General features: G+C 54.6%; 1 protein-coding gene across 10 annotated transcripts in view; it reads right to left on the bottom strand.

Annotated features, from left to right (window-relative positions):
- PTPRU (protein tyrosine phosphatase, receptor type U) overlaps nt 869–27,547 on the bottom strand; it is a 90,406-nt gene continuing 63,727 nt past the window's right edge. For 3 of the 10 annotated variants that reach the window (XM_021095729.1, XM_021095730.1, XM_021095727.1), the window contains 16 exons: nt 25,768–25,958; nt 25,017–25,092; nt 24,450–24,526; nt 22,495–22,512; nt 17,749–17,785; nt 17,083–17,180; nt 16,886–17,002; nt 15,654–15,808; nt 12,278–12,413; nt 11,609–11,758; nt 9,648–9,821; nt 6,741–6,881; nt 3,989–4,114; nt 3,714–3,871; nt 2,336–2,471; nt 872–2,088 (listed from right to left, as the gene is read on the bottom strand). In XM_021095729.1, coding sequence (XP_020951388.1) covers nt 2,026–2,088; nt 2,336–2,471; nt 3,714–3,871; nt 3,989–4,114; nt 6,741–6,881; nt 9,648–9,821; nt 11,609–11,758; nt 12,278–12,413; nt 15,654–15,808; nt 16,886–17,002; nt 17,083–17,180; nt 17,749–17,785; nt 22,495–22,512; nt 24,450–24,526; nt 25,017–25,092; nt 25,768–25,958 — 1,853 coding nt within the window. In that variant the 3' untranslated portion in view covers nt 872–2,025. Of the gene's footprint in view, nt 2,089–2,335; nt 2,472–3,713; nt 5,097–5,229; nt 6,882–9,647; nt 11,759–12,277; nt 12,414–15,653; nt 15,809–16,885; nt 17,003–17,082; nt 17,181–17,748; nt 17,786–22,494; nt 22,513–24,449; nt 24,527–25,016; nt 25,093–25,767; nt 25,959–27,547 lie in introns of all 10 variants that reach the window. The other 7 variants (XR_002344956.1, XM_021095724.1, XM_021095725.1 and 4 more) reach the window with 7 other exon arrangements.

Here is a 27,547-nt window from a genome sequence, read left to right as displayed (position 1 = left end):
CCTCCTCCCTTCCACCCCCTAAGGCAGTCAGAGGCTGGGAACGGGCTGGACAATCACCCCCTCCAGATGTGTGCCTGTCTCTGTTGTGTTTTTATTGTATTTTTTTTATTTATTTATGATGTTTAGGGCCATACACACAGCATATGGAGGTTCCCAGCTCAGGGGTCAAATTGGAGCTGCAGCTGCCAGCCTATACCTCAGCCACAGCAAGGCCAGATCCAAGCTGCATCTGTGACCTACACCACAGCTCACAGCAACGCTGGATCCTTAACCCACTGAGCAAGGCCAGGAATCAAACCCGCAACCTCATGGTTCCTAACCAGAATCGTTTCCACTGCGCCACAATGGGAACTCCTGTCTCTATTGTTTCAAATGGAGCTCTTTCAGCACAGCTGGCACTTAATCACTCCCTCATCTCATCCTAACAAAACTGTCCCCATTTTACAGATGGGGAACCAAGGCCAGGAGAAGCAGGGTAATTTGTCCAAGGTCTCACATCTGGTGAGGACCATCTGCCTGCCACCAATGCCTGAGCCTCCTAAGCTGGCCCTGAAGAGTTCAACCTGGATCCAGGTCCCCAGGGGTAAGAGGCAGCTCTGGCCCTCGGAGGTCTTAGGGTAAAGCCCCCTGCCTGGTTAAGTACTTCAGAGGCCAGGGCAGAGAGAGCAACAGCCAAGGTCCCTTGGAACCAGCACTGCAAGTGGAAGGTCCCTGAGCAGTGCTCTGGTCCATACCCCCCTCCCATTTCATGGATGGAGAATCTGAGGCAGACTAGGGCCCCCCACCCCCAGCCTCGGCTGCCCTGGGAGGCTGGGGACAGGCAAGCAGACCCCAGGCACGCTGGTCACACACACACAAGGGCGCCCTGTGGCATTCAGAGAGCACGTTTATTTACAAAGCGCTTTACAAACATCAGCTTATGCCTCCCCACAGCCCCCTGCGAGGTAGGTCAGTAGTCATATCTACAGTTTACAGATGGGGAAACTGAGGCACGGAATGGGGGTGTGGCCTGCCCCATTTTAAAGAGACTGTCCCACCCACCTATCAAAAAATAACAAAATAAACAAAAAAAAGCATTGATCCTCCATCCCAAAATATACCTTCTTCCTCCAAACTCTAGGGGTGGTGAGCACCCCTGATTTAACAGTGCTCCCTTCCCAGTGGGTAGCCTGACCAGGAGCCACAGGGACCTCAACCCCAGGGGCTGTCACTCAGCCTTGCAGATTGTCACTAGCCCAGGCTGAGCAGGACCCAGCCAGCGAGGCCTGAGAGTTCCAGCAGAGGGGGCTAAGGTGACTTCATTCTGCAGACATTGGGTCAAGCAGGGAAGGGACACCACACAGGACAGGGTAGGGATGGGCAGATCCTGGTTCAGGGATGCTCAGAGCACATTCAGGGAAGCAGAAATGGGGGGATTATGAGCAAAACATCCCCGGGGCTGCAGGAAGGCAGCGGAGGGGGGAGGGAGCTGAAGCTGCCCCTCAGAGGACCAGTCTGATGTGCCCACTGGCAAATCAGGGCAGAACCCAGTCTCCCCAGGACCCTCGGGGGCTGGGCTGGATGGGACGCTAGGTGCCAGGCCCCAACACGCTCTCTACCCACGTTGAGCCAAGCTGGGTAGGAACTCTGGCCTGGCACATGCTCTACGGGCCCTCGCTCATCTCTGCCAAGGGCTGGATGCAGTCCAGGGGCTGGGCCCAGGTCCCCCAGAGCTGGCAGTACTGAGCCCATCGCTCTGCCAGGCAGTACCAGGCCTCTGAGCACAGGCCTGCAGGATCCTGTGGAGGCGGGCTGGGCTGCTGTTTTGCTAAGCTCCTCCTTGGCCCGCAGCCTGTCCACGGACATGGCGAAAGGCCCTGCCCACAGAGGAAGGGGACACCAAGATGGCCCAGCGCCCACTCCGGTGCTTTCCCCGTGGGGGGCTGAGGCTGAGCAGAGTCGGGGGCGCAGGTCTTCCTCATCGGTCCGGGATGGTGGGCCTGGCCCTGAGTGCGCAGTGGGTGCCCCAGGCCAGGGGCCCCCCTGCTATCTTGACTCCAGCCCCTCCAGGTACTCCAGGGCCACATCATAGCAAAAGTGGTACTGATCCTGGGGAGAGGGAGAGGAGGAATCATCAGCCTGGTCCCTTCCCAGTGCCCGGGGAGCAAGGGCAGCCATGAGCCCTAGCCAGGCGCTGGGGAGAAGGGGAGAAATGGGGGTAACGTTTTGGCACCACAGGGCTAGAACCCAGGGCCCATCTGTGGGGGCCAGATATGGGAGAGGGGTGCTGAGAGGCCTGGCAGGGCATGGACCAGAAAGTTGAAAGTGGCTGGGCACAGGGTACGTGGCCTCTCACCAGGGTCTCCACCATATTGGGCTTGTAGTTCCTAAGCGTTTTGGCAGCAAAGAAAACATCCACCAGGTTGTGGCAGCGGATCATCTCCAGGACCGTGGCGCAGGCGCAGAAGGTGCCGCTGCGGCCGCCCCCATTTCTAAGGGGAGACACACAAAAAAGATTTAGGGATGGGCTCGAGGGGTAGGGCGAACTCCAAGGTGAAGAGCAGGGCCAGGGAATCCAGAAAGGAGGTGTCAGGGAACCCAGAAAAGAGGGGTCAAGGAGCCCAGGAGGGAGGGGTGAGGGCGCCCAGGGGGGAGGGGCGGGGCCAGGGAACCCAGAGAGGAGGGGTCAGGGAGCCCAGGAGGGAGGGGTCGGGGGCCCAGCATAAGTGGCTGGATGAGAAAGTTAAGGGGGCGGAGTCAGGATAAAAGACTCACATTCTAAGCTGAAGGTGCCTAGGAAGACAGAGCTTCCAGGAGAACAGAGCAGAATCTGACAGCAAGAAAGCCAGACAGACCCACTCCAGGAGAAAGACACTGAGACAAAGCCAGAGCCAGAGGAGGGCTGCAGAGCAGCAAGCAAAACCCGGAGAGCAGCACAGAAAACACTGAGAACACTAAGTCGCCCCCAGTCACACAGACGCGGCTGCAAACACACTGATAGACGCAGCCTCTCACACAGAGACCCTCCTATTCGCCCCACCCCTGGCCCTCTCCTGCCTCTGTTCCCTGTGACCCAGGGAATTTCTCTTGGGAAATGGGGGATGGACCAGGCCCTCCGCCCTCATTTTGAGGGGTGTCTCCCAGTAGAACCAAAAGTCCTCAAGGGCCAGCCCTGCCTGCCTCAGCTCCCTGTCCCCGCATCCTGCATGCCCAGCCTGACACTGGGCAGGGTCAGTAAGTGCACTGGGCAGGGTCAGTAAGGGGGGGAGGGAGTGACTGAACTCAGATGTGAGTGAATAAATGAATGTGTGAATGAGGCGTGTGAATGATGGAAGGAAGGGAAGGAAGAGAAGGAAGGAGGGGGTGGGAGGAAGGGAAGGAGGGAGGGAGGAAGTTAGTTACATGCAGGCAGACAGGAGCAAAGGACAAAATTCCTTGGCTTACAAAGTGTACTGCTGAATCAGGGCTAAACTATTCTGACGGGACTCTCTCTAATTAAACTGGCAAAGTCAAACAATACACAGAGGGTACTGGGCAGGTGTTCAGGATTGAGTCCACACCCTGGAAAGGCAGAGAAGGTAGGGCCAGCCTCACCTGGCTGGCCAGCCTCCAGTCCTCGCTATCTGGGAGCTCAGTTTTCGGGCCAGCCCTGAGGCCCTCTCTCACACGGACCCCTGCCGCTGCCCCCGTGGTGCCCCGGCCCCTCCTCCAGCTCAAGGGCAGCTGGCACTCACAGGCAGTGCACGATGGTGCGGCCGTCCCCGCTCTCTGCCTGCCACTTGTCCACCGCGGCCAGCAGGTGCAGGAAGGCCTTCTTGGAGTCAGGCGTGTCCCGGTACGCAGACCAACGCAGAAACTGGAAGTGTCGCACCAGCAGGTGGCCCTCCTGCAGCTGGGGGCGAGAGCAGTCAGCCAGAGGACAAGATGACCAGGGTTATGTGGCCCCCTGGGGACTTCCAGAGGATCATTCAAGGCCACCCAGTCACCACCCAGGTTCTCAACCACTCACCCGAGAGATGTTCTGTACCCGGAAAACGCGGGCCACCAAGTCCTCATCTGCTGTGCCCGACACGAACTCCACCTCCATGAGGCCATACTGCTGCCGGCCCGGCTCTGGCCAGTACTGCAGGCAGGGCTGGGAGTGTGGTGGAAAGGGGAGGGGAGAGTTCCCGTTGTGGCTCAGCGGTAATGAGCCCAACTAGTATCCAGGAGGATGTGGGGTTCAATCCCAGGCCTCACTCAGTGGGTTAAGGCTCCGGCATTGCCATGAGCTGTGATGTAGGTTACAGACGTGGCTCAGATCTGGCGTTGCTGTGGCTGTGGTGTAGGCTGGCAGCTGTAGCTCTGATTCCACCCCTAGACTGGGACCTTCTGTATGCTGCAGGTATGGCCCTTAAAAAAAAAAAAAAAAAAAAAAAAAACAGAAAGAAAGGGGAGGGGAGCTGCCATTCACACCCACACCCACCCCCAAGACCTCCACACTTGCCCTGGGCTCCCTCAGACCCTGGCCCCTCACTCACTCCCTCACTCACTCTGGACTTACCTCCAGTCTCCCCGACTCCACCCCTCCCCCCTCAGACCACAGTGCACACCCACTCCACGTCTTTATACAGACACACTCAGGTCAGCCAAGACAAACTCTTTGTAGTGGGTACCATGACACTGCTGTGCCACTAGAGAGCTACTTCTAACACACTCAGAGGTGCACACATCTATAGGAGAGAATAGGCCTCAGATCACCCTGGCCCCCCACTTTGCCCCACAGTCTTCTCTCTTGCTGCCTCTGCCCTCCAGCATCACAGACGTGGGGTGTCCTGTGCTGCGACCTGTGCCGCCCTAGGAACCCCTCCGTGGAATCAGGGTCCTAAATGTACCCCCTCCAGGGCACAGACTTAAGACAGTGGAGGGACAGAGGAGGCATAGTCCCCACGCACATACATACATGGGGCCCCAGGGCAATTGGTCCGAGGCCCCGGCTTCTAGTAGCCCTCTAATAAGGCTCGTCTTTTCTCTGGGCCCCAGTTTCTCCATCTGTGAAATGGTCCTTAAGCTTCTCCCAGACCACACCATGCTCCACCTGCCTCCCTCTCGGACCACAAAGACAGAACACCATGTGCCTCTTCTGCCAGGGATCCTGGCAGCTCTGCAATCAAGCCTTTGCACATGCTGCTCCCTCTCAGGGACCACTCATCCCCCACCTCTTCACCTAGTTAACTCTACCCTTCCTACACATTCCAGCTCAGATATTACCTCCTCCAGGAAGCCCTCCTTGATGCATCATCCCCCAAGCTCCTCTTTGTCCCTGTGCCAGCTCCATCCATGACAGCCCTCTTGCTCTGGTGTCAGGTACCTGCTTCCCCCTGGACCGTGAGATCTGGGAGGGGCTGTGTGTTCTCCTTCTGTCTCCCCAGCAAGCTGCAGGGCCTGACAAGGAGTGGCCCGTGGGGAATGGTGGTTGAATGAATGAGCAAATGGGTGACCAGTGAATGATGTCCGTGTGGGCCTCCCTCTGGGTCCTTTCCTTCCATCTTAGCAAAGGTGGGCTCTCGCTGCATGGGATTCCTCTAGATCCCTGCCCAGGCGCTGGAGCCCATTACCTTATAGTCCTTGTCATTTATACCAAGTGCCTGACCTGAAAAAAATAGTTAACAATCTTCTCCAGGTGGCCATTAAGAGGCTATCATGCTCGGAGTTCCCATCTTGGCTCAGTAGCTAACGAATCCGACTAGGAACCATGAGGTTATGGGTTCAATCCCTGGTCTTGCTCAGTGGGTTAAGGACCCAGTGTTGCCGCGAGCCGTGATGTGGGTCGCAGACGCAGCTCAGATCCCGCATTGCTGTGGTTCCCTAGCCTGGGAACCTCCATATGCTGCAGGAGCAGCCCTAGAAAGGGAAAATAAAAAGACCAAAAAAAAAAGAGGCTATCATGCTCGTTTTATAGCAAATCCATCCTGACCTCCTAGGCTGGGAGGGCTGGGGGGCCAGGACAGGCAGGGGCTCAGGGGCCCTGAGGATCTGGTCATGTAAGGCTAGAAGGTTGGGCATCTGTGCCTCCCAGGAGGTCCAGCTTTGGGAGCCCTAGAAGGAAAGGAGGATAGCTGAGATCACGGAGCCAGTGTCTGGACCAATCTCAAAAGCGACTGTCACCCTCATCTTCATCCCTCCCATGTACTAAGCCCCTGCTAAGCATCCTACATGTATCTCACACTGTCCTGACAATAACCCATGAGAGAACAGGTGTGGTGACAGTCCCCATTTCACAGAGAAGGAAACTGAGGCTCAAAGAGATAAATTAACTTACCCTAGATTAACAGAGAGTACAGAAGCTGGAATTCTACTCTGGCTCATAGGCCCCCATAACACCATAATGGGCAGTTTCGTTGAGTGACTGAAGAAGCAGAGGCTCTGGAAGGAGGCAGCCCAGGGTAAGGGGCATCGCTCTGCCACTTCCCAGCTATGTGACCTTGGAGAAGCCACTTCACCTGTCTGGGTCTTAATTTTCTCACATGAAGCCCACAAGTACAAAGCAGAGTCCCTGGCATGTATCAGGCGCTCCATCAAGAGCAGCTAGTTCTCTCCAGTCTGAGCCTCGTTTTATAGGCCGGGAAACCAAGGCTCTGGGAAGGAGCAGGACCCGTCTAAGGTCACCCAGCAAGGAGGTGGCAGAGCTGGGAGCCAACACTGGCTTTTGAGGTGTGCCCTTGAACATATGAGGTCCTGGGCAGCAGGCAGCCAGCCTGCCCGCCCAGCACGGCCCTCACCCAGGCGGAGTTGGACTGGTGCAGCTGGTTGAGCATGACGATGGAGGTGCACCCGTAGTCGTAGACCAGCCGCCAGAAGTCGGGTATGGTGCTCTGCAGCGGGTGCAGGGTCACGATGAAGGCTGCGCTCCGTGTGTAGCTCTGCAACGAAACCAGGACCCAGCGGGGCGTCCACCACCTCTGCCCGAGGCTGTCCTCCCACTCCGCCCACCACAGCTCCACCCCACAGGGCCAGGCTGCTTCAGGGGCCCAATTTAGAGGTTGGCTGGCAACACAGAGGCCTCGGTTGACAGGGTGAGCCCCCAGGCCTCTAATGCCCAAGCCCGTGACCCCCAGCAGCTGAACAGCCAAAGGTTCCCAATGGGAGCTTGAGCGGGGTAGGCAGGGGCCGGCCAAGCTTGCTCCCTGCCTCAGGGCCTTTGCACTTGTTACTCCTGTTGCCTGGAACAAATTTCCTGAGTATATACATGGCTCTCTCCCTCACTTCCTTCTGGTCTTTAACTTCATCTCTTCAAAGAGGCCCTCTTTACCAACTCATCACAAATAGCCTCACACATGGAGTTCCCGTCATGGCTCAGTGGTAAATAACCCAACCAGGATCCATGAGGATGCAGGTTCAATCCCTGGCCTCACTCAGTGGGTTAACGGTCCAGTGTTGCCATGAGCTGTGGTGTAGGTCACAGACAAGGCTTGGATCCTACGTTGCTGTAGCTGTGGTGTAGGCCAGCAGCTATAGCTCCGATTTGACCCCTAGCCTGGGAACTTCTATATGCCATGGGTGCAGCCCCAAAAAGCAAAAAAAAAAAAAAAAAATAGCTTCACATATACCCTGAAACCCATATTAAATACTTCTGCCTGGTTGCTTTTTGTGGAAATTACCAGTGACTGACATTCCATTTTTTATTTGTTTGTTGACTGTATCAATCCATTCCCCAAATGCAAAGTACAGGAGAGCAGAGATTTTAGGGTATGGCTTGTGCCTAAAACTTTGTAGGGGGGTTCAATAAACATTTTTGAAGAAATAAGTCTCTTGGTCCTTTCCAACTCCATGAATGAAAGTTCTGAGACCACAACCCAGGAGCCCAGACCATTGACCAGCCTTGACTCTGCTCCCCACTCCTGACCTCGCCCTGCTGGCGGGCTGGCACCAGCCTTCCCTGTTTTAGTACTCCAGCCCCAAGTCTCCTCCTGGCATCCTGCCTTGTTCCACCTGTGCCATGTCCCCTTCCCTCTCTGGATGCTCTTCGCCGACAATCCCATCCCCAGGACTCACTGAAGGCTCCCTGACTGGCAGCTCCTCGAGGCCGAGCCCAGCCAGACTCCAACACTCAGGCCTGGGTGCCCAGTGGGACTCCCTGCAAACTTAACACCCCTTGACTGAGCCCAGCTGACCCCAGACAGGCTCCTACAACCCATGAATCTGGGCCTCCTGGATCAGGAGCCAACAGGCTCTGCGTGGCTGACACCAACCCTATGAGGTGTCACGGCCCCAGGAAAGCTTCTCCATCTGACAGGCCCTTCCCACCCAGGCCCAGGGAGTCCCCCAGCTCAGAGACTCTTGGGACCTCAGAGAGCCTCCTTTCCACCCCACCCCCGACTCCCGGGCAGACGGGCAGGCTGAGGCCAGAGAGTACGCTGAGAGGGGGGTCACAGACTCCCATGTCCCTGTCCAAATTCTCCAGCAGCCCAGGCCACCTCTCCAGGACCCTGGCCCCCTCCCCTTTCACTCCCTTCAGTGGCTGGGGCTCCTCACTGTGCCTTTAGCTCACTGCCAGAAGCCCCCCCCCCCCCGCCGGGGGGGAAGCAGGTGTGGGAGCTTTCCCCCTTTGGAGAAACCCCACTGTTCCCTGCACCGTCGTGCCAAGGGGCTCTGGCCAGGAACCGGACTGAGAGAGGCCCGTCCCCCTCATCCCTGCGGTGGGGGAACCTCCCTCCCCACATCTCTCATCTCCAGGTGCAGGGACATCCAGTGGGGACACACCTGGCCTCGGTCCACCTTTGTGAGGACTAAGGACTAAGTGTGCTCAGCTCAGCCCCGTCCTCAGAAGGTGTGCATCCAAATGCTGCTGCTCCCTGTCACACGTAAAGATCTGTCCCTGATGGAGTCGGGGGCCCCTGGGTGGACAGCTGTGTCCAGGAGGACAGGTCTGCCTGCCTGAGGCATGAGGGAGCGGCCAGGACACTTAGCCCCATTGCTAACGTCACATTCCCCAGTGTCACCGTGGTTTTCTGAAAGGTAACATTTTGACCTCCACCTGTCTGTCCCCTGTACCTCTCTCTCAACTGGTTCCAGTTTGGGAAGGAATAGGGGGATATTTACAAGCTCATCCCCCACAGGCAGCAGGACCTCGGAGTTACTGAGTCCTAAAGTCCTTGCTCTGCTTGCAACACCCAATAAGACGGGGGGGGGGGGGGGAGCTGAGCTGGGAGCAGGGCGAGGGGCTTCTAGATGGCTCCTGAGCCCTCAGACTATGGCCAGGGTGGGCCCAGGGAATAAGACACTATTCCAGGCCAGGTTCCAAGTAGGCTCAGGCTCAACCACCCTAGGACAAGGTCACCGGGCTCCAGACACCAGGTCTCAAGTCCCACTCCCAGCCTCCCCAGCCAAAGTCCCTGAATCATTCATCCCACCCCAGGCTCTACCGGGCCTGACCCTGGAGAGAGCCCTGCCTGAACTCCACCATCCAGACCCCAACACAGGCCAAGGATAATACCCGAGGGGGAGTACTGGCTTAAGTGCCCTGAATGGAAGATCCTTGAGGGATGAGGGTGCCATGGACTTGGAGCCCAGAAAGCCACAAGGTCCCCCCAACCAAAGCCCTCAGCTCCATTCCCCTGCCTCCTGGACCCTCCCAGACACTGTTGGGTGGGGAAATCCCAGGGCCCATCCCACCCCCGCACCCTCACATCAGTCAGGGCCGCGTTGATGTAGTTGTTGGGGTCCCCGTCAGTGGAGATGAGGAAGGGCAGGCAGCGGTCAGGCGGCAGGACGTCCATGCTGCGGTTCTTGTCCCGGTTCCGGGGCAGCAAGGCGATGCTGCACTCCTCCACGTCCAGCGGTGGTGTGACCGAGTTCAATGTCTACCAGGAGTGGGAAGAGGACAGGGAGGTGATGTCCTGTGTTTGCAGGGCCTCCTCCCAGCCCCATGAAGTAGACTGGGCTGGGTTATGGGACCCATACCGCATATGAAGAAACTGAGGTCCAGAGAGAAGGGAGAGAGGGAGGTACCCAGGCTGTGCAGGGCGTGGACAGAGCTCTGGAGACTACAGTTGGCCTCCTCACCACCTGCGTAGCTTTAGATAAGCTACTGTATCTCTCAGCCTGTTTCTCCTCAACTATAAAATGGGAGAGTGATATGCCTACCTCGAGGAGGTGCGAGGAGGAAGAAATGAGATAATATCAAGCCTGACGCATGCACAGCCTTCAATACACAGAGGCACCGTGAGGATTATTGCTAAGTGCTTTTAAGAAGTCAAACCCGGAGTTCCCGTCATGACGCAGCGGAAACGAATCCAACTAGGAACCATGAAGTTGCGGGTTTGATCCCTGGCTTCACTCAGTGGGTTAAGGATCTGGCATTGCCGTGAGCTGTGGTGTAGGCTGCAGATGCGACTCGGATCTGGTGTTGCTGTGGCTCTGGCGTAGGCCGGCAGCAACAGCTCCAATTAGACCCCTATCCTGGGAACCTCCATATGCCACCGGAACGGCCCTAAAAAAAAAGACAAAATACAAAAAAAGAGAAGAAGAAGTCAAACCCCACATCTTCCGCAAAGCGGACTCTGGGGACTGGGCACTGGTGGTCCCCTTCCGCAGTCACAGCCCTGTCAAGGAACACCGGGCACAACAGCAAGCCAAGGACACTGGGTCCCCTCCCTCCCACCTTCGAGCCTCACGCACCTTGATTCACAGAGTCTTTCTTTCTTTCTCTTGCTTGGGGCTCCCTAACGTGATCCCCAGAGATCAGCATCCTCCTCCAAGAATCAGTGCAGCACCTCCTGTGTCATCACTCTGTGCCAGTTCTAGAGCACCAGGCACCCGGCATGTGCCTCTGAACCCTCATAGGAACCCCGGAGTGGAAAGAACATCTGGGTCTCTCCCCACCCAGTGGCCACATTCCAATTTCTCCTAAGAACCAGGCTTCTCCCATCCTAGTCATGTGACAGAGCGACCTGCCCCGCCCCCAGAACCACACATGGGCCAATCACTGGGCTCCATCTCTCTGGTCCCAGTGACTGGCTCAGAAATGGGCTCATGAGAGTCTGGCCTGGGACTTTTGGGGGGGCTATTGGGAGCAGGAAGTACCCCCTTTTAGAGTCTCTTGACAGCAAAGATGACGGGGGCCAGGGTGTGGATCTGAGAAAGAAGCCAAAAACAGAGGAGCATGAAACCAAAAATGGACGAGACCAAATCTTGGCATCATCATTTGAGACCCTGGTTCCAGCCATAAATGAAGCTGGACCATCCACAGACTTTTTAGTTACAAGAGCCACTGAGCTGGATCTTTGTCACTTGCAAGCAAAAGAATCATAAGGAAGACAAACACTGCAAGGGCAATATTAGCTATCTTCTTCTTTGTTGGGTAAGAAAACTGAGGCTTAGCGAGGTTATTCACAGCTCTTAACTAGGCAAAGGCAGGCTTTGAACTCAGGTTTATCTGACCTCAAAGCCTGGGCTCTTAATCTCTAAGATGTACCACCTCCTCCACTGTCTCAAAATCCCTCCTGGTAGCCCAACTCTGTCCATCCTGCTTGGCTCGCAGTGACTCCCACAGCACCGAGGACCTCCCAATACACCACACACAAACACACAGACACACACACATGCACAAATGCTCACTCACTCACCCACACACACACTCATGCCCCACCTGGAACTCCTCCCGCAGCTGGGAAGAATTACTCTGAGGGTCAATGCGGATCATCTCTTTGTAGGTAGCCTTGAATTCACTGACAGGGATGGTGGTCTCCCCACACAGGCAGGCCTCCAGGATTGCATCGTGGATGAAGATGTACTGCTCCTGGAACAGGAGGTGAGAATATGAGGAACCCAGAAGGGACCAAAAGCCAGGGATTTGGGGGTAGTGGCCGGGGAGGCAAGCTCAAGGTTGAGGCTGGGGAGTTCTGAGGTGGCGGCCAACCACGTGACCTCAGGTTGGGCCACCTATATGTGAACCGACCTTCATGGCTAAGTTTGCTCACTTACATCATATCCCATCCCTATAATCGCCCTATGAGAAGCTCTGAAGGTGAGGGGACAACCCAAGGTGACATATCTAGTGAGGAGACAAAGCCAGCATGCGTTATGTCTTGACTGCAGAACCTATGACCTTGGCCCAGTGCTCCTTGACCTCCTCACCCAACCGAACACAGTGGAGCTGAGTCTGGGAAGACCCTGAGAGGCCGGCAGGCCAAGTTCAAGGACACAAAAGAACAAGGGGAAATCCTAGGACACCCGTCCAACACACTGCCCCGCTTCGAGCTCCTGCACAAGGGACCCTAGTCCCGGAGAAGAAGTGGGGAGAGGGCTGCACCCTCACCTCAGTCTGGATCATGTTGACGCGCCGGGAGCAGAGGGTCTTCACACAGTTGTAAATGTCCACGACACCCTCACAGTCCGCCATGTCCAGCATCACATCCAGGACAATGTAGCAACCTGTGCGGCCAGTGCCCGCGCTGGGGAGAGAGCAGCCCGGCCAGGTCAGGGCCTTAAGGAAGGAGCTTGGGACCAAGCAGAGGGAGAGAGGAGCGCGCCTAGGGCAGGCACCTGGCCAAATCTACACCACACAGGGGACGGGGGACACAAGAGGAGCCAGGGAGAAGGCAGCTGGAAATGTAACAGAGGACTGAGCCAGGGCTGGGCCTTGGGAAGGAGAAGAAAGAAAGGCGAGGGAGAAGGCAGATGTGAGAGCAACCCCAACTTGGCCGCTTTGACTCGGGGAGAAGAACAAAGGTGGTGCTTGGAGAACATCAATCCAAGAATGTTCTGGCTTCCCTGGAGGTCCCCAAATCTTCAAAGCCCTACACACTCATACCCACTCACATACTCGATGGAGCCTCCAGGAGATATTCTTTTGAGCTCCCAGGCTTTTCCCAAAACCCCCTTCCTGCTCTGTCGTCATTGTTTATGTGGCCACCTCCCTAAGGGACTGGGAGCTCCTCAAGAGCCCGGCTGGGCTGGACCCACCTCTGGGATCCTCTCATTCAGTACCAGGCTGAGCAGAGTTGAAAAGATGGGAAGAAGACAAAGAGGACACTGAAATCTCAGCTTGACCATGGGGTAGCAAGGCGGCGGTCATGACACGTAGCCACTGGGTCCCCACACACCACTGCTGGGCGCTTGAATTAATGCAACCACCTTGGAAAACCATTTGCAGTATCTGGTAAAGCTGAATATTCACACAGAGCAATTCCACTCCTACGTACACACCTCCCAGGAATGCGTGTGTGTGTCGGCCAAAAGATGTAATAGAACCTCCTTAGAAGCACTCTTCATACTAGCTCAACGTTGGAAACTGCCCAAATGCCCACCCACAGCAGAATGGGTAAACACACTGTGCTTTATTCACCCAGTGGAATATGATACAATATGGATGAACCTTACAAACATAAGGTTAAAGGAAAGTCAGACTCCAAAAAGCTCTATGATTCCATTTATACAAAGTTCAAAGCATGCAAAATGAATCTACGGTTTAAAAGTCAGGATCGTGATCGCTCTGGAGGTGGGGGGCAGCACAAACCAGAAGGGGGCTCCAGGGGCTTCTGGGTTCTGTTAATGTTCTGTTTCTTTTTTCTTTTTTGGTCTTTTTGCCTTTTCTAGGGCCGCACCCATGGCATATGGAGGTTCCCAGGCTAGGGGTCCAATCAGAGCTATAGCCGCAGCCTATGCCAGAGCCACAGCAACGCCAGATCCGAGCCGTATCTGTGACCTACACCACAGCTCACGGCAATGCCGGATCCTTAACCCACTGAGCAAGGCCAGGGATCGAACCCGCAACCTCATGGTTCCCAGTCAGATTCATTAACCACTGAGCCGCAACGGGAACTCCAACGTTCTGTTTCTTGATCTGAGCAGTGCTGGTTACTTCACAGTGAGTTTGTGAAAATTCTTAATTACATAATGCACTCATTATTTGTGCACTTTGCTTTAAGTATATTTTACATTAATGAAATTGTATCTTAAAAAGATTATCTCAGGAGTTCCCACTGTGGCACAGTGGGTTAAGGATCCAGAGTTGGCTCTGCAGTGGCTCTGGTTCAATCCCTGGGCCAGGAACTTTCTTATGTCATGGGCACAGCAAAAAAATTAAAAATAAATAAATAGAAATACTATCTTAGAGTCCTAAAGAAATCAAAGGGAAGCTGGTTTGGGGGTGGCAGGGCAGGGAAAGGAATGGGCCTACTGTGTGGCCATTTGGGAGCTGATAAGAATCCAAGTAGAGAAGCCGGGACAAGATACAGAGGCTAAGGACTTGTGGGCCCAGGGGATCCCCCAAAACTACAGGGTCAGAGGTTAAGCTCTCCACAGGGTCAGAGGAGTAGGGGTTAGAGACAGTTAAGAGGCAAAAGCGGAGTTCCCGCTGTGGCACAATGGGATCAGTGCCATCTTGGGAGCACTGGGATGCACGTTCGATCCCTGGCCTGGCACAGTGGGTTAAGGATCTGGCATTGCCGCAGCTTGGGCTTAGGTGGCAACTGCAGCTCAGATCTGATCCCTGGTCCAGGACCTCCATATGCCACAGGGAGGCCAGAAAAAAAAAAAAAAACATTTTAAAAAGAGGCAAAGGAGTTCTGTCATGGCTTAGTGATTAACAAACCCTACTGGCATCCATGAGGAGGCGGGTTCAATACCTGGCCTTACTCAGTGAGTTAGGGATCCGGCATTGCCATGAGCTGTAGTGCAGGTGGCAGACATGGCTCGGATCCCGTGTTGCTGTGGCAGTGGTGTAGGCTGGCAGCAATACCTCCAATTGGACCCCTAGCCTGGGAACCTCTATATGCCACGGGTGCGGCCCTGAAAAGACAAAGGACAGGGAAAAAGAAAAAAAAAAAAAAAAGCAGCAAAAAACAAAACGACAACTTTTTCTACTAAAAAAATAAATAATAAATAAAAATTTTAAAAAGAGGCAAGAGGAAGATGAAGAGCAAGGATGAAGCAGAGCAGAGAGATAAAGCATAACTGGGTCCACAGCCAACCACGGCAGGAGCTGGGAAAGGAAGGAGCAGAGGTCAAAGTTGCAAAGGGCGTGGAGTTCCCGTCATGGCGCAGTGGAAACGAATCCGACTAGGAACCATGAGGTTGTGGGTTGGATCCCTGGCCTCCCTCAGTGGGTCAAGGATCCGGCATTGCCATGAGCTACGGTGTAGGTCACAGACTCAGCTCAGATCCCATGTTGCTATGGCTATGGTGTAGGCCAGCAGCCGTAGCTCTGATTGGACCCCTAGCCTGGGAACTTCCATATCCTGCGGGTGCAGTCCTAAAAAGCAAAAAGCAAAAAAAAAAAAAAAAGTTGCACAGGGCATGAAGGCCAAGGGGTGAGAAAAGCCCCCTGGGTTTGGAGGAGAGAAGGCAAAGACCTTCCCACCACCTGGGCCAAGCCTAGCACGCAGGTGTGCCATGCACACTTACTGAATGGAAGCAAATGGAACGCAGTCCTGCCTGGCACCTCACCACCCCCTCACCGCTTCCATGTCTCCAGCCCCTCCTTGGCCACTGGATGAAGGGTCTCCACAAGTCTTGGGAAGCGTATGAGGGTGACAACCCCAGATCCAAAGCTCAAATGGCAAAGGGTCCCTAGGGGTCATTCTCCCCTGTCCTCTGTCCCCAAGCAGGATGGACCCAAGTCCAGCCTCCTTTAGGGACTCTGAATAACCCCATCCCAGCCCCTCTCCTCCCTGGGGTCCCCAGCACCCCACCTGCAGTGGATGACAATGGGCCCAGCATCTGGAGGGGTGGAGGCCTTCACGCGCCGAATGAAGGCCAGCAGCCCTGTGGCATGGTAGGGGACGCCGTGCTCCGGCCACGCCGTGAAGTGGAACTGGCGGACCTCGTGGCGGGCAGAGTAGCCTCTCTGGGGAGACAAGAGTGACTGGTAACAAGGGAGTTCCCTTCTTGGCTCAGTGATTAATGAACCCAATCAGGATCCATGAGGATGCAGGTTCAATCCCTGGCCTCACTTAGCATGTTGAGGATCCAGCACTGCCATAAGCTGTGGTGTAGGTCGCAGATGCGACTCAGATCCCAAATTGCTGTGGCTGTGGCATAGGCCAGCAGCTGTAGCTCTAATTCGACCCCTAGCTTAGGAAGTTCCATAGGCCGGGGTGCAGCACTAAAAAAGGAGAAGAAAAAAAAAAAAAATGAGTGGTAACAGTCAGAGTCACTGCTGGCATCTATGAGACACTTCCTGTGTACCAGGCACTGTGGTAAGCCTCTCACCGTAGGAACTCAGTTCACCCCAATAAGACTTAGGAAGTGGTATTAATGACTCAATGGAACAATAAAGAAAACCAGGGCTTAAAGAGGCGAAACTGCTTGCCTGAGGTCAGACAAGACAGATAGTACACAGGAGCTGGGCCGGGATCTGCCTGACGGCAAACCTGTGCTATTAATCACCCACCACTATTACCTCTGTTAGTCAACAGCCCTAGGAGATCATTTTGACTTTCTGGGTCTTCCTTCAAAGGGAGAAAACTATCTTTCCTCTGAGGACTTTCAGAGGATTACATGGGACCAGGGACAAGAGGCCTTGGCCATCCCTGGCCCTGTAGATTCTCATGAGTGATGTCACCATTCTGAGCCTCACTCTCCTTATCTTTAAAATGGGCCTAATGGTAAACACCTAATCCCACAGAGCTTTCCAGGGCTGGGTCAGTAGGTGCAACAGGCTTAGCTCAGTGCCCAGGACAGAACAGGACCAACACCTGGCAGCTTTCACCTCGTCACCTCGACTTCCTCTTAGTTGCCAGCAAAGATGGCTACCTTTCCATCCCTCCAATGTGCTCCCAGCAGTTCCCAAGTAGCTGCCCTGCTGGGATGCAGTGCTGCCCTCCCCACCCTCCACGTGGCCTGGGGGAGGTGGGCTCTGCCCTACCTCTCAGGCACCCTGGGAGGGACCCAGTCACGGTGACGGTGATGACAGGAGACTCACCCGCTCCAGGGCAAAGCTGCGCACAACATACTCGGCTAGAGTCTCCGTCTTCACCAGCGTGATCTTGATGTCCCCGTACATGTCCGAGTCCTCTGGCCAGTACCGCGAGCACTTCACCTGGAGTCCCCAGGGTCAGGCTGAGTGGGCTTTTCACTGCCCCCTGGCCCACCACGCCCCTCCCCCACGGCCCCGCTTACCCTGCCCACCTCCACCAGCTTGGTGATCATGACAATGCTGGAACAGTGCTCCTGCCACACCATGCGCCAGAAGTCGTAGACCATCTCGGGCTTTGGCCCTGAAGGCACAGAGGGTGCTTGTCCCGAGCCCAGGTCTCCACCCAGGGCCAGCGCACCACTGCTCCACACCACACACCCCACCAACTGCCAACTCAGGCCTGTTGGGCCCTGGGGGTGGGTATGATGAGGGTGGGCCCGCCTGGAAACCGGTCATCCTGGAGGCAGAGGTGGCGGCCACAGCACAAGTCTCCAGGCAGGACAGACAGATGGACAGTAACAGGGACCAGCCACAGGGACACAGCCACAGGGACCCAGATGGCCCCAGACCGAGAGGCATAAGGCACACCCATGAGGAGCGAGCCTGAGTGGGCCCTCTGCATGCAAACCAGACAGACAGCTAGACCAGGGAGCTGCAGGCGGACGGCACACATCAGGGAGACACAGACACAAAGAGGGGCAGAGGCTGACAGCTGGATTCCAGAAGACCCAGCCAGAGAGCAGGGCTCAGACAGACAGACAGACAGATGGAAAGGAGACGGGGAGCCAGGCAGAATTGGCAGGGGAGGCAGGCAGGCAGGCAGAGGGCACTGAGCACACTGGGGGCACACGGGCAGAGGTGCCAGGTACCTTGAGTGGCTATGAAGTGGTTTGACCTGTGGTAACCCTGGAACAGGAGAAGAGGGCGTGTTAAGACCCCAGGGAACAGCCCCTCATCGCTCAGGTCCCCTCTGCCCTCCTCTCTCAGAAGCTGCATCCACCCCCCAGGGAAGTGCCCCACCCTTCTGACCAGGGTGACCCTGTCCTCCCACACCCCAAGTAAGGAAAGAAGCAGAGCCTGAACACCAGTGTCTTGGGCTTAAACCCATCTTTGCCACGTGACCCTAAGGAGGACACAACTCCTTAATGGGCCTAGAGGGCCTCCCCATTCAGAAACTGGAAATAATTAGCCACAATCTGCTTACAGCCTGGCTGCTGTTTGGAAACAAATAAACTGCAGGGTGACCCTGCTCTATTCCCAAAGTCCCAGAGGCCCTAAGCGACCCCAGACCCCAGGCCGGGTCTTGTCAGCTATCCCAGCCCCGCTCAGGGCGACCAGAATGGGCAATGCCCCTCCCCACTACCTCCGCCACCCCCGCCCCCAGAGCTCGGGTGGCCAGATGAAGGCTTCAGGTTAGGAGTTAAGGAGCACAGGAGTTACTCATGGCCGTTAGATAAAGTGCTTTTTAAAATCTTTTTTTTTTGTTTTGGCTGTGCATGTGGAAGTCCCTGGCCAGGGGACTGAACCTGAGCCACAGCAGCAACCCAAGCCACTGAAGTGATAACACAGGTCCTTAACCCACTGTGCCACATGGGAACTCCAAGTCTTTTTCAACATCAATAATAATGTTAGTAAAAATAAAAAGTAATTAAAATTATTATTTATGAAAATAATAATAAATATTTTCAGGCTCTATTATGGTCACATACTATGCTAAGCACTTTACCTACATTATCTCCCACAAAAGAGAGGCCAAGAGCTACTTCATCCTCCATCCCCAGAGCCCTCAGGCTGAGAAGAAGAACCAGTCAGACTCCACTTGGCCCTGGGGACCTTGTGCCCATGAGGTCTTGCTGTCAGAAACACCCAGAGAATCAGGGCGGGTGACATGGGACAGATAAGAAGTCCTGCAGGGTTGGTGCAAGAGAAAATAGCCAGGCTTGGCCATTTTCCTCCACGTCACACCCTCCACTCGGATCCCAGCAACTGCTCTGGCCCAAGGGGCAGCGTCGAACTGCCAAGGTTTAAATCCCAGCTCTACCCTGTGTGCCCTCAGGCAAATCCTTTTATGTCTCTGTGCCTGTATTTTCACATCTATAAAATCGGAATAATTATAGTATGTACCTCCCAGGGCTGTTGTGAAGAATAAACATACAGCAAGGACTGGGCGCTGTGGCGAGCACAAGCCAGGACTTAATCAAGAGTAGCCATTATTAGTAGCACCACTTTAAAGGTCACTGAGCACCCCTGGAGATCCAAACGGGGTGGATGTCAAGAATTTCTGGACAGGGAGTTCCCTTCATGGCTCAGCGGTTAACGAACCCAACTAGGATCCATGAGGACACGGGTTCGATCTCTGACATCACTCAGTGGGTTAAGAATCCGGCGTTGCTGTGAGCTGTGGTGTAGGTCACAGACATGGCTCAGATCCCTTGTTGCTGTGGCTGTGGCATAGGCCACCGGCTGTAGCTCTGATTCGACCCCTAGCCTGGGAACTTCCATATGCCTCAAGCGAGGCCCTAAAGAACAAAAAACAAAAAACAAAAAAAAAAGAATTTCTGGGCACATGGTGGTTTATCACAGCGGTGAAGAATGTGAGTCTTAGGGTCACGTTGACCTGGGACTCTGTTGCAACTCTGCTAAGTAGTAGCTGTGGATTCTAGGTCCTAAGCGGCAATTCTCAGCCTCTAATGTGCACACAGATCTCTTGGAGATCTTGTTAAAAGGTAGGTTCAGGGAGTTCCCACTGTGGTGCAGTGAGTTAAGAATCTGACTGCAGCAGCTCATGTTGCTGCAGAGGTGTGGGTTCGAACCCTGGCCTGGCACAGTGAGTTAAAGGATCTGGGATTGCCATAGCTATAGCAGAGGTCACAGTTGAGGCTTGGATTCAGTCCCTGGCCCAGGAACTTCCATATGTCACAGGTGCAGCAAAGGAAAAAAAAAAAAAAGAAAGAAAAATTTTTTTAAAAAAAGGCAGTTTCAGATTTAGAAGGTCTGGGGCAGGGCCCAGGATTGTGCATTTCCAACCAGATCCCAGAAGGTGCCAAGGCTGGGCCTAAAAACACTGAGTAACCAGGCTCTCTGCTCTCTAAGCCCCTGTTCTCCTCTAGAACATGAAGATAACAGCAAGACACACACCTCAAAGAGTCTGCTGTTTATCAACATGTTCCCGTGAAAATGGCCAAAACACAAAGTTACCAGTGATGAAGAGCCCCCTTGAGTCACTCAGACCTTTCTGGGTCCACCTAATTACCTCCCACTGTCTCCTCAGCCACTGCCTCTGCGTTAAGTCCTCAGGGGAACTCCTGGGGAGGTAGAGGAGCTCAGCAGACATGCTGTCAGGGCTGCCTCCACCCCCAGCATTAGACAAGCTGGGAACAAGCGACTCCCACCTAAAACCAGTTTGCCTGCAACACTCACATGGGAGCCAGGGTCTCTTCTGATTCATCTGTTTCTGTCCCTCCAGTGCCCAGCACTCAACCGCTAGTCAGTCCATACAGTAAACCACTGAACAAGTTTTTAGACAGATGGCCTTCCATATCTGCATGTTACCTTTTTAATTGCATGTGTGCATTCCTGCGCAATTATGCCACACAGAGGACAGTGAAATGGGAAGTTTTAAATGCTCAAATGTTAAAGGAAACCACCTTGAGCACACCCACTGTAGAGACCAGGATTAGAGAGTAGGGGTCCTCACGCTCCAAGCCAAGTCCTAGGTGCCTAGGCACCTCTGAGTGGGAGGGCTGGGGGGCTGACCACTTGCTCAGTGGGAAAGACCCCGAGGGCATCCCTCTGCCCCTCGAAATGCCCCTCGAAAGGAGAAAGGCATGGTTTCATGTAAGAGTGGAAGATTTAGCCTGGGTTTTGTTTGTTTCTTTGTTTTGCTTTTTACGGCCACTCATGCAGCATATGGAAGTTCCCAGGCTAGGGGTTGAATCAGAGCTGCAGCTGCTGGCCTAGACCACAGCCACAGCAATGAGGGATCTGATCCAGGTCTGGGACCTACACCACAGCTCATAGCAACACCAGATCTTTAACCCGATGAGCGAGGCCAGGAATCAAACCCACATCCTCATGGATACTAGTCAGATTCGTTACTGCTGAGCCATAGTGGGCATGCCTAGGCTGGGTTTCAGGCCCAGCTCTGCCAATCCAGAGCCACAGGGCACTGCGGCAGCCACTTAACCTTTCTAAGCCTCAACTGTCTCCTCCGCCAAATGCAGGTCCCAACTTGATAAAGATGACATGAGGTGCCCGAGGTATCTAGCACAGAGCAGATGCTCAGCCAACGACACTTTAGTTAAGTGGCATTTGAAGATGTATTCAGTCAAGGCTTCTCAGGGCATTTTGTGAGAATCCAATAACAACCAAATGGGTGGGACAGTGTGTCATATGGAGACTGCAATATAAAGTGTAACGACCTATATTCATCAGCCCTTAAAGCCCATTAGGGCTGAGTACATCCACTGCATCGTGTGGGCCTCATATTCCATTTACATATGGGAACTTTATAAATCAACTGTTTATTTGTTTTTGTTTTTTTCTCTTTCAGCTGCACTCGAGACATATGGAAGTTCCCAGACCAGGGATCAAATCCAAGCCTCCACCGCGACCTATGCCACAGCGGCAGCAACGCTGGATCCTTCACTCACTGTGCCACAGTGGTAACACCTCAACTGTTTAAACAAACTCAAAATAAGGCAGAAGGTGTCTAGGGCACAACTGTCATCTCCAGGAGATGCAACATTATATATTCAATGTCTCTGTATTGTCTGAAAATCCAACAATGAACTATATTTTTGCAATCATAAAAAAGCAAGAAATATATTTGTAAAAGAAAAAAGACAAGATAAAACAAAAAAGATACCAACAAATAGCAAACAATCCCATCAGGCATTAACTATTATGAAAATAATATATATTAAAAATCAAATCAGAGGATTGCTAGATGAATTAGGGTTTTTATGGTTTTTTTTTTAATCTTATAAGTCCCCAACACAGCACAATTTTTTAACATAATACCCAAACGGCTCCCCAAATATAAAACATTTAAATTAGGGCTCAATTGAGGGCTGAGTGGTGAGGGCTCAATTTCAAGCAAACTGATGACAAAGGGATTTGAACACCAGGGAAACCAGTATTAGGGGGACAGCCTGGGGCTACCCTTGCTTCCTTGAAGGCCTTGACCACCCCAGGCAGTGGAGACAAGGCACCCAGGGCAGCTTCCCCACCCCACCCGGCCCCACCCCTCCCAGGCCCACAGACGGCGAGGCTAGTGAGGACTCATGGGGAAGGGGAGCTGGGCACAGAGGAGACAGAGGTGGTGGCTGGTGAAGAACGGGGACTGGGGAGGCCCCCCAACACGGCCGGCCCATCTCGGGGTAGAGGAGGATGGAAGGAATCATTTACAACAGGGATCGTGTTGAATCTTCAGCCCTGGGCGGCCCCTGGCCAGGCTGCTGAAATGGACGGTTGGTGTTGGGCACAAGTGGAGGGGAAGGAGGACAGAGACAGAGAGAGAGACAGCCAGAGACTGTGAGCGTCTGAGATACAGCCGGTCAGACAGACGAGGAGGAGGAGGAGGAGGAGGAGGAGACGGGGAGAGAGATACTTACTTCACGGTTTATCCGAATCTTAATGATTCCAGTGAGGGAACAGTACAAAGCAAAAGAGACAGATATTAGGCCAGAGGCAGATGGAAGTGGACGGAGCACAGGAGTGGCCAGAATGGGTGATGCCAGCAGGGGAGGCAGAGCAGAGATAGGTGGGCCCGGCTGGGCAAGAGACGGGGAGGGGCAGGTCCCTGCTGGAGGCCCAGGGAGAAGCCGACTGGGACCTTGAGGATACCGAGGAGGGGCCCCCCATCACCCAAGGTGCCCAAGTCTGAGAGGCCAGGCCGGGCCCGTTCCCCAGCCAGGGGAGAGGATGGCAGGTTGGGGAGAAGGCAAGGAATTCTGGAAAAAGTGTGGTAGCACAGCTGGCCCCCAGCAGGAGGAGGTGAAGAAGAAGGAGAGGAAAGGTCACCTCCGGAGTCGCTGACTACCCCACCTCCCAGATACACACCTCCTCCTCCACCTCAGGCCTGTCATGCTGCTCGCTACCCCGACACCCTTCCCTTCCCTCTGGCCCCCCAAAGCCAGCCAAGCCCTCTGCCTCCAGGCAGCCCACCCCAGCTAACCCCGGCCCTACCACTACCTTGCTGCGTGATGCTGAGAAAGTCATTCCTCTTTTCTGGCCTGTGCTTTCCCACCTAAACTGAATTTTATTTTACTTGTTATGTTCATGTCTCCCCCACTAGAATCTACATGTCTGGGCAAAGCGAGGACCGTGTCTGCTTGTTCACAGCTGTTTCCCTGATGATGCCCAGGACCAATGCCGGGCACACAGCAGGTGCTCAAAATATACCTAATAAATGAATAGATGACTGACTGCCGAACTTGGCTTGCTGCAGCTGGGGGAGCCTGATCGGGGTCCCTGGGCCCGTCCTGTCTCACCCCCAGCCACACGTGGGGAACAGACTCATTGCTGCTTCTTCACACCCAACCTGGCCTCCCGGCTGCCTGCCCTGTCTCTGGCCTCTCCCTCCAGTCCAGCCCAGCCAGGTTGGGCTGCCCAGAGAGCCTCACAGGCTGAGACTTGGATCCCTTCTTGTTCACTCATTTGCTGTGTGACCTAGGAGAAGCAGCTTTACCTCTCTGAGCCCCAGTTTCCTCGCCTGTAAAATGAGGCCATCCAGCTAACTGCCACATAGGGTGGTAACAGGGATTAGAGAAAATCAAATATTTGGTATAAAGTGCTTAGCACAGTGCTTGGCACACACTACATGCTCAATAAACATGAGTAATTATTCTTTTGTTTTTTTTTTTTTTTTTGCTTTTGCTTTTTAGGGCCGTACCCGCAGCACATGGAAGTTCCCAGGCTAGGGTCTGAATTAGAGCTGTAGCTGCCAGCCTACACCACAGCTTATGGCAACACCAGATCCTTAACCCACTGAGCAAGGCCAGGGATCGAACCCATGTCCTCATGGTTACTAGTCGGGCTCGTTACTGCTGAGTCTCAATGGGAACTCCCAGTAATTAGTTTTAAAGTACCACTCTGGTCAAACAGTTAGGGAAGGCAGCTATGCTCACCGCTATACCACCAACACACGGTCAAACACTTTCAGTGGTGCCCCGAAGAAAAAGCCCAAACTCCTCGGCCTGCCATTTGAGGCCTTCGCCATCCACCCCTGCCTGCCTTCAGCCTTGCCATGTATCACGAGATACACCTCCAAGCCTCTTGGCCCCTCACCAAGAGGGGGTCCCTCCTCATGTCTGGGCCTATCTGTCTGTCCTCTTCCCTTCATCCTACTTCAGTGAAGCCCTCCATCTCTCAGGCCAACTCTGGCCTGCAGGAGCCTTCCAGACACCCGCCTCTTCAAGCTCCCTGGCACTGACTGCAGGAGGTGGGGGTCGCTCAGGACCCAGCCGTGTGAACCGCTCTTTGTTCCCTGCCAGGTTCCCGCCCCGCCTGGACAGTGAGCCTGGAGCGGGCAGGGCCGGTCAGCAGAGACGACAGGCGAGGCACTCACGTCTATGTAGTTGGCATTGATGTAGTCGGCGTCGGGGTCTCCCAGCATCGGGTGGAGTTTCACTCGGTGCCGATCATCTGGAAACAAAGAATAGGTGGCCATAGGGTTGGCAGGAGCTAAACTGGGGAGCCCAGAGCTGGGGCTGCTGGGGGAGGCTCCCTGCAGGCCAGGGGGTGGGCACAGGCAGGGCAGCCAGGGAAACTGGAGGCTCAGGACTGACCAATAGGCTCTGGGCACTGCTGGCGGCAGGACAAGCCAGTGGTTAGAATCTAGACTGCAGCACCAAGGAGGCCCAAGGTCCCACACTGCTCGGGCAAGTATTAGCTGTGTGACCTTGGGCAGGGGGGTAACCTCCCAAGCCTCAGTTTACTTTTCTGCAAAGTGGGGGTTCTAACACGTCCTACTTCACAGGGTTACTGAGAGGACCAAGTGAGATAGTGGGTGTGAGGCTCAGCACACAGCTTGGCAGGTGACAGGACCTCAATAAATGGTCACTGGGCTGTCCCCCCCCCTTCCTATTCCCTCCCATCCACTGCCCCAGACTCCAGGCCCCTCCCCAGGACTCACAGGCAGGCACGGGTTCCTGCCGGCCGCCCTTGACCTTGTCTTTCTTCTTTGTAGCATCCCAGCCTTCAAAGAAGCTCTGCCAGGAAGGAAAGTGGTAGTCAATGGAGAAGGGAAGCCCCTCCCCTCTTAAGAACCCAATCCCCTCAAAAGGATGGGGGTAGAACCACAATAAGGGCCAAGTTCAGGGTTAAACTTGGGGCCTGAGATAAAGTCACTGTATATCCCTTCATCAGTGATGCACTAAGTTCCAAAGCAAGCAGTGTGGGCAAAATGAGAAAAGAGAGGAAAAGATGGTTAGAGTTTAGAGACCTTTTAGAATGAGAGTCAGGTTTAGGGCAAATCCAGGTTTACGCTGGGAAGAAGGTAAAGGTGAGGGTGAAATTAAGTCCAGGTGGAGGTAGGACGGGATTCAAGTCAGAGTTCAAATCCAGCTTAGGATGACAGGATCAAAGTTAGACTGGGGTTTAGATTAAAGGTCAGGGTCACATTAGGGATAGGATAAAGATTCTTGCAGGGTCCAGATGGAGACTGAGATAAGATTCAAGGTCAGATTTCAAGTCAGGGTTAGGATGAGTGAGAAACTAGATCAGTCTGGGATTAGAATCAAGGTCAAGGTCAAAAAAATTAGGTCGAGTTGGGGACTGTCAGAGTATGGGTCCACCCAGGGCTGGGCTGGGGGTTTGCCAGGGTCCACAGTGAGAAGGAACCAGGCAAGGCCTTGAAGGGTCCTGGCTGGACTGGGGCCATGCACCTCGTACTCCTGCTTGAAGCCATAGCCCTCGGCCGTCTTCATCTGGTTGATGTGCTGCAGGAGGTCGGCCACACGCACCGCAGGATGCAGCTGCCCTGTGTGGTATGGGGAGCCCTTCCGGCCGCACGGACGCCGCGGTGAGCCCCCCAGGAGGCTGCTGGCCTCGGTGACCCCCCCACTGCGCTGGTCTCCTGCAGTCAGAGAAAGGGAGAGGGGTTCCTAATATACACAGACCCAGCCTGGGGAGCCCCAGATGGTTTGGGGGCCGAAGGAGGGAAGGGAGCTCAGCCAATGTGGATTGGGGGGCTGGGGGGCAGGGGGGTAGGGTGGGATGGAGCCAAGCAGCCTAGTGGGGTTGTCCCTCCCGGCTGCATCTCGCTTTTCCCATCTGTAAAAGGAGACGGGTCCACTGTGACCTCTGAGGTCCCTTCGGGCCCAGACCTGCCCGCTGTCATCCTGTGGTCCCCTCACCCTTCTGGGCTCCCCAGCAGGATGGGACACACCCCTCTGTGACTTCAGTGGCTGCCTGCAGGGGGCAGTGCTCAGCAGAGCCCAAGACAGTCCCCTCCTTCCTCCCTCTCTTGCAGGGAACAATCTGGAACACTGACAACTCCCCACAATTACCCCCATTCAAAGACAAGCAAATCCCGAAATTAGCTGCCGCCGCCACCCCCTCTGCAGATTAGCGGGAAGCACCTGAATAGAGGCGTTTCTCCTGCGCAAGCATTTCCATTGTCAGCCTGTGTGGCAGCTCAGCCCGTGGAGAACAGGTGGAGAGGTTCACGGTGCCCCACACGCCCAGGGAAGGGAAAACCACCCCCTCCTGCAGACCACCCACTCCTGGCCAGCACCCCCAAGGGCATCCCACCCTACCCCCTGCCCCCAGCCCCCCAGATCAGGTCCTGGGTTTGAGAAAACAGCCTGGCTCAGAAAACACACCCACCTCCTGACTCTCACAATCACACACTTAACACTCATTCCCCGCTCCTGCCCTGCAGGACCTCACTCTGGGCCGGCCTGCCACATTTCTCATGCTGTTCTCGGCCCAGCTCTGAGCTGGCAGGGGCAGGTAGGAAACTCCCAGTAGGACCTAAATGCCAGCCGCCTCTCTTCTCTGTGCCTTCACACATGCTCTTCCTCTGCTTCAAACACCCTCCTCCCACCCTTTATGCCTGGTAACTCAGATTCATCCTTTTGGGGTTCAGCTGAAACGACCCTCCTTCTCTGATGCTTGGCCTCTAATTCCGAGTCACGACTAATAGCACGAATGCAGGACTAAGAGAATAGCAAGCGCTCCAGGATGGACACCATCCCTCCCCCGTGCAGCTCCACTTGCCCAAACTCCACTCTCTGCCTCTTCAAATCAGGGAGCCTGCAGGCCCTGCTCGCCTTCCCCTTTCTGTGCTGCAGTTTGAAAACTGCCTCTAGGGAGGAAGGCGATGGGAGGCAGGCCTCATCTCCTTTGTTTGTCTTCTCTCAGGAATCACAGTCGCGAGCTGCCTGGCGCCCCAGGTCTGAAAACAACTGTTTCACGTATTTTATCCAGATTTCCAGTTGCTGCCAGCTGGAGGGCAAGTCATGCGCCAGGTACACACCATCGCAGTCACATGCCCCAAGCCCTTAATTTTTCAGACAGGGAAACGAAGATCCAAAGAGGAGAGATTTAGTGGTGTAGTGGTTGCCCAAGTGTGTTCCAGAAAATACTGGTCGTGCCAGATGACTCAGTCATGTTCCATTAAAAAGCAGAGAAGGAAGATGAGAGCGGTTCCATGTTTTAAAG

The sequence above is a fragment of the Sus scrofa genome, chromosome 6, assembly GCF_000003025.6.
Source record: "Sus scrofa isolate TJ Tabasco breed Duroc chromosome 6, Sscrofa11.1, whole genome shotgun sequence".
NCBI lineage: Eukaryota > Metazoa > Chordata > Mammalia > Artiodactyla > Suidae > Sus > Sus scrofa.
The sequence above is the reverse complement of the archived record's forward strand: the minus strand, read 5'-3'. Positions and strand labels throughout refer to the sequence as shown.